Genomic DNA, 6,704 nt, shown 5'->3' with positions numbered 1-6,704 from the left:
GTCCACGGCCTACCCCAGTTACCACTACTGTGCATGTGTGTCAAGGACAGAAAGGCAGACGTGGCAGTGGAAGGTGTCAAAGCAGTTTGGAGAGAAAAAACAAAGTAAAGAACAAAAAAAAGAAAATGATTAATCGATTATTAAATTAGTCATCGATTATTTTAATAATCTATTAGTCATCGATTAATCGATTAATCGTGGCAGCCCTACTATAGGCTAAAACTCAACCAAATGTACAGATATTGGGATAAAATGTAAAGTAGTAGTTACGAAAATGGCTACAGCTCTGTCCTTTTTTACCATAAGATGTATGCAGTGGTGCACAATCCAACAAAAATATGGAATTAATGCTAGCAAAATCTATATTTCTATCAAATGTTAAAAGTACTTTAGTTGGTGACAGCTATCAGAAACTGAAATAGAAGGGGGAGTAAATTTGAACTGAGAAATCCCCACTGTCTGTCTCCAAGATGTCATTAAAAAGATCAAACCACTTGAACAGAACGTTTTCCTACCTAGTGTAAACTTATGGCGTACACTGGTTTATTTTATTTTTATTTTTATTTTTTGTATTTGTTGGTTCTTTTTCAAGTTGCTGACTTTGACTGGTTTATTGTTTATTGTGACTGAGGGTTTAAGACAGTTGCATCATATTTTCCTCTCTTTTTGCTGTCAACGCACAACAATAAAAAGATAATTAGCATCGGCACATTCTTCCTTCTTGCTTGTTTTTCTTTTGTTTTTATCGTTTCCTGTTGGCGCTCTAGCTCTTGCTAGTACCACGCTAAATTATTTACAGCAAAAATATTGACGGTAGAAATCCATAGCGTCACCAACGTGCCGGGCTCGAAAAGGTGACTGAATTGTTTCTCACAACTTTCGCAAATTCGCTTTCATGTCATTCGCTTTCGCACACCACTTGTTTCTGTTTGTTGTATTCTTTTTTTTTTCTTTTTTTTTACAATATCGAAGAGCTTCATGTTTTCTCTCTGGGTTCCAGATTGTTTGGGAGAACTACAATGGCTGACAAATTCGACTGTGACCACTGCAAAGAATCCCTGTATGGTCGCAAGTACATCCAGTCAGACGACAGCCCGTACTGCATCCCCTGCTACGACAGCCTGTTCTCAAACACATGTGATGAATGCAAAGAGCTGATTGGTCACGATTCAAGGGTAAGGCTTCCATTTGGACATGATCGCATGTAACAAACCAGATTTTCAAATGAAAAGGGTGGGGGGTGATTATGGATACAATTTATTCTTACATGAATGAATCTGTGATCCTGTTTTCCAGTCTGAGCACCACCCATCATCAGATTAATCAACACTAAAACGCTACAAATACACTATGTCCTTGATTAGCTGTAGGCCATTTTTATGTGATGACGTGGCCTTAGATGACTAAAGCAGAAGTTATGGCGTCCTAATTATGTATAATTCTTAGTAAATGAGGCACGTCTTGTGTGTTTTGTGTGGCAAGACACTGTAAAGTCTAATTTAATAAGCAATTCTGCAGGCAGTTTTCTTTAAATCCACATAAGCCAAAGGACTAATTTTGTCTGAGATGGCAAAAAAAATAAATAGAATGAACAAAAGCCTCTTGTGCTTCACCAAATTCAAGTTAAGATTCAGTTTTCCTTTAGTGGAAAAGACTAACAGGTGTTGATCCTTTGAAACCAACATGTTAGTGGAGTTTAAGAGTCGTGCGTGCTGCAGCGAGGCATCAACACCCTCATGAGTGATAAATCAACAGAATCATCAAGTTTTTTTTTGAAAACGGAGCATTATGTAAATGTGTTCTGTTGTAGTTTATCTATATACTGTGTGCAGAGTGTCAGTTTCACCTTAACCAAACGGACACACCCCTCTGCTTCTATTGTAAATCCAAGCCTATATTTACATTTAGCCTTCTCTTATTTCCCTCTCAAGTTCCAAAATGTTTTTGAAGGAACACATCTGAGTAAATGTGGCCATGTACCTGTCGAGCTTTTACACCTGTGAATGACTCCGGTTCGTTCTTGTCCTCGCTTTTCGCTCGGCTGCCAGGAGCTCTTCTACGAGGACAGGCACTACCACGAGCACTGCTTCCGCTGTTTCCACTGCGACCGCTCGTTGGCCGACGAGCCCTTCACCAGCCAGGACAACTCTCTGCTCTGCAACGACTGCTACTGCAACGAATTCTCCTCCAAGTGCGTCGCCTGCGACAAGATTGTCATGCCAGGTACGAGTGGAGAAAGTGCTGCGAGATTTGTTTTTTAGTGCAACAGGCATTAACACTGTCCTAACATCATTATTTAAAGGGGGCCTATTATGCAAAATTCACTTTTTAAAGTTTTTTTTACTCAACTTTGGGTATGGACTTCTTTTAAAAAAAACAGTCCTAGGACCAAAAAAAAATGCACCCAGGGGCATATTTACTGTAAGTAAATGTATTTTTAATGTATATTAACGACAAGTTTTATACTTCCGTCATTTTGTGATGTCACAAGCCGTACGACAGCCCACCGGAACCTGCGTTCAGCCCCTTACTTACCAACCCCTGGGTGAGGCTCCACCTCCTCAGTATAAAAATCCATCACGGTTGTTATTGTTCAATGTGCAGCTCATTTCACAACAAGCCTCCAATAGAGCAATGGATAGAGTGTTGGACCAGAGAGTGGGAGACCAGGGTTTGAGACCAGCACGGACACAATTTAATTATTTATTTTCATTCGTCATGAACACGTTTTCTCATGTACCTCTATTGTTTAGCTTATTAAAGCCTTGTTAAAGCCTATTTGTTCAAATTTCTGAGGTATTTTGACCGCTGCTGCTCCCTGCTCTGGTAACAGCATGCAGAGTGAGCGCCGAGCAGAAGGGGGGAGGGGGGGGATAAGAAGCTGTGACAACAACTCTGCCTCTGGGTCTCAAATGGTTGTACAACGGAGCTTCTGCTATTATTAGCCATGCTAACGTAAACGCTGGTTTTGGAGGGCGGAGTTAATGTCAACAGATTTTTGGAGGGCGTTACCAACAGAGCTCATTAACATAAACAGCTCTTCTGAACAGAAGTCAGAGCAGGCAGAACTAGAAAATGGGAAATTTTATTATCTGAGAATTATTTTGTGCATTAAATTGAATGAACATGGTCTGGATAGCCCACAGACATACCATAAAAATTTCTAGGACCCATAATTGGTCTCCTTTAAAATCAGTTTTAGACTAAAATTATTTTTATTTTGATAAATCGTGTGCATTTTCATATTATGAATGACTGTCAGCTACTACCACACCAAATCTTTGCTCAATATCTGTTCTAGCAATTTTTGTGTTTTCTACAGAAACTTTACTGCAGCAGATATGTTGCATTAGATTACCCAGTTAAATGGTTGTAGGTGTCGACTCTTTGATTACTTTCTAAAAGCTAGGCGTGGTTCTAGGGGCGGGGCCACAGGTGGGGATTGGCCCCAGCTGACATCTGATTGGCCACTTGAAGTTCTCTTGTTCTGTCACTCATCTGTCCTTTGTCCCGAAGTAATGATGGTGGATGCAGTTCCGTGTCCAAACACTAGTGGTGCTAATGAGTCAAATAGAAATGTTCAACATGACTAAAACTTACAAACGTCTTCTTTTCTTCTTAAAAAGATTTTAATAATCCTGCAGAAAAAGTCTTTCAACTGACACAAGATGACTGGATTTACTCACATGCTGTGTTTGAGAGTATTTTATTGATGTAAAGTAAAAATGCATGTGAAACTGGTAAGAATAATTTCCTGTGCAAGCTTTTGTAATTACATTACAAGTGTTTGAACATGTGTGATTTGTTAAATGTATACACTTGACCAAAACTGGGGATGTGTGTAAGAGGATGTCGAACAAATTCTTGACCCCTCGAATATTGTGGCTCCTTGGTGACCCCTATTCAGAAAAATCCTAGATCCGTTATACTGCAGAAAGCTCAATTAAAATCAGTTCAGTGACTCATTACATATTTTGCTGATAAGACACAAAGACACGCACACAAACATTGTTGCTTCACCTCTGCCTTTGGCAGTTGGTGACAATTAAAAGCGTAGAGTTTCATAGCTTTCAACTTTTAAACCAGGAATGAATTTAAAATGAGCTTAAAATCATAGATAAAGAGGTTGATTTCATTAAAAAAATAAAACATTGAAGTTCTTATATAAAATATCTCATATGCAGCTTATTTTAAAGTGCCACACACAGCATACAAGCTTTATCGTTTTCCATTGTTTGCCATGTAGTAAACTAATAGGAATGACAATAATGACTTAGGTAAAAATATGTATGACATTGCAAACTCATGGAGCCATGGTCAAATGATTATAAAGTAGTTATGGTTATAAAGTAATGTACAAATAAGTAAGTAAAGTAAGTTACAAATGGTTATAAAGTAGGAGATAAAGCAGACAGACAAAAGGGAGAGATGTTTTAGAAATAAAAAATGGGATGTAAGAGGTGAAAGCCTGAGGTCTAAACTGAAATGTGACAGAATAATGGTCTGCTTGACTTAATGTTTAAAGCAAATCCCCACAACCAGCAGAACTGATGATAACAAAAGATAAGCATGCCAGTTATCCAGTTTCCTTCAGTAGCTTCTGAAAAAGCTCAAAAATCTGCAAATGATTCCAGGAAAACATCTCAAACATTACATCAGTGTGGCGCTAAAATAACCCAATTTTCTGTTCAGGTTAAAACAAAATTTGTTCAAGATTGGGCAACTTTATAAAACATTATTATTATTAACCATTAATAGAATTTAGCCTTTTAAGTCTTTTCAAAAACATTTTGCATTTTTAGCAAGATGCAACTTGTTGGAACTCCTGTGAGAAATGTTCTTTCGCCAACTTTTCATAAACAAAGCATCATTTCACATTGTAGCTTGTTTACCTTTCTTTAGATCTTTTTTGTTTTAATCAGTCTCCTCCCATGCATCACAGCTAACATCGTTTTGTGTCGAGCCGCGGTGGGCTCTGTGTAAAGTCATCATCGGGAAAATTTTTAAGGGTATTTTTGTGTTTTTGATTAGAGAGCAGAGCAGCACGCCGCCTGGAGCGGAGAAACGTAAGCAGTTTGCAGAAATGTCAGCCACACATAAACCACCACATCACTGTAGGATGGATTGTTAGCAGCGCTGAGGAGGAAAAAAAGACCTTTTTTCCTTTAAAGTTTTCAGCAATATTTCATACGCAGGGGAGAAGTATGGAGCCTGCGGTATTCACATTTAAATCTAATAAATCTAATGGAAACACAAGATTCATTTGCCTCAGTTCAGCTCAAGTGTTTTAACTCCCAGTCGAAAAATAACACCGTCTCCTAATATGGTTCTTTCCCTTTCTAGGCACGAGAAAGCTGGAGTATGCGGGTTCCACATGGCACGAAGGCTGCTTCATCTGTCACAGCTGCGAACAGCCAATCGGCTCCAAGTCTTTTATTCCCGACAAGGATGAGCACTACTGTGTGCCCTGCTACGAAGACAAGTTTGCTCCACGCTGCACGCGCTGTAAAAAGGTTTAGAAATCTGCTCTAGAACCAACACATATAGGTCTTCTTAATGTGATTGCTGACATATTTTTTTTATTGTTACATTGTTTTGTTAAGGCTCTGGCTAAAGGAGGTGTAACCTATCGAGATGAGCCGTGGCATAAAGAGTGTTTCGTGTGCACCAACTGTAAGACGCAGCTGGCGGGTCAACACTTCACCTCCAGGGATGACAGCCCTTATTGCCTTAAGTGCTTTGGCAACTTGTACGCCAAGAAGTGCGAGGCCTGCAGCAAACCAATCACAGGCAAGAGCCCATCGCTCTGTTAAATCTTGTTATTCCGATCAGATAAAGTGTGCTACTACAATAAAAAAAAAGATTACCACTGTAAACAAGATGGGCTCAACGATTAGCTAACTGTTCTGTGGAGGCAGATTATAGGAAAGGCTTTGAAGTCTTGTTCAGAACGTACTGTGTGGGGTGAATTTTCTGCAACATTTTTAGTGGGGTTATTTCACATTAAGCAAACTTTAAAATTGTTGATAAGCCCTCTGTAAAACCAGGAAAGGAAAACTCTGTGACCCTCAATCATTAAGCATTAAACACTGTGATATAAGAAGTTTGCTAAAAGCAGCAAGCGACGGGTTCAGATTGTTATCATCAGGGTCTGACAGCAGTCGTCGAAAGGAATTCTGCAGAGATGAACTTTTTTGTTTACACTTCACTTTTTCTGCTCTCAGTTGTGCCATCTCTTTTAACGCCTGTGTTATTTCAGCAGATTACAACAGAAAAAGCTATGCAAATTCAAAAAAAAATTTTTTTTTTTAAATAAATAAAAATATCTGGATGTTTATTTTAGTAAGTGTAACCTCTGACATAGACGAACTACTTGAATTGCTTTATTTCCACACACCAGAGCCTAAATGTTGAGCTAATGTTAAACTATTTGGATGGGACATTTAATGGCCAACTCTTGTTTATTTGAGCTCGAGCAAACAGAAGAAGAGCTCTTAAGAAAAAAAATGATAGCTGATGAGGAAACCGTGCTTTGGTCTTCTTCTGTTTGAGGAGACGTCCTGGTGAAGACATTCAGAAACACAGTCTGTAAGGCTTGTTCCAGTCCTGCAAAGGTGCACTGTGAGAGCCTTAGAAAGTCTGGCTTTGACATTTTAAACACAAATTTTGGGGCTGATTTTGAACACTAAGTTATTTATTTTTCT

The 6,704-nt window shown here is 38.8% G+C and overlaps 1 protein-coding gene across 1 annotated transcript in view; it reads left to right on the top strand.

Moving 5' to 3' along the window:
* Nucleotides 1-6,704, top strand: part of LOC106511120 (four and a half LIM domains protein 3) — a gene marked incomplete in the record, with an annotated part of 13,603 nt that overhangs the window by 3,929 nt on the left and 2,970 nt on the right. Inside the window, 4 exon segments of the mRNA XM_013999865.1 lie at nucleotides 1,001-1,175; nucleotides 2,049-2,223; nucleotides 5,344-5,513; nucleotides 5,604-5,790. Of these exon segments, the coding sequence (XP_013855319.1) occupies nucleotides 1,020-1,175; nucleotides 2,049-2,223; nucleotides 5,344-5,513; nucleotides 5,604-5,790 (688 nt within the window).

The sequence above is a fragment of the Austrofundulus limnaeus genome, unplaced genomic scaffold, assembly GCF_001266775.1.
Source record: "Austrofundulus limnaeus strain Quisiro unplaced genomic scaffold, Austrofundulus_limnaeus-1.0 Scaffold2524, whole genome shotgun sequence".
NCBI classification, from domain to species: domain Eukaryota; kingdom Metazoa; phylum Chordata; class Actinopteri; order Cyprinodontiformes; family Rivulidae; genus Austrofundulus; species Austrofundulus limnaeus.
The sequence above is the reverse complement of the archived record's forward strand: the minus strand, read 5'-3'. Positions and strand labels throughout refer to the sequence as shown.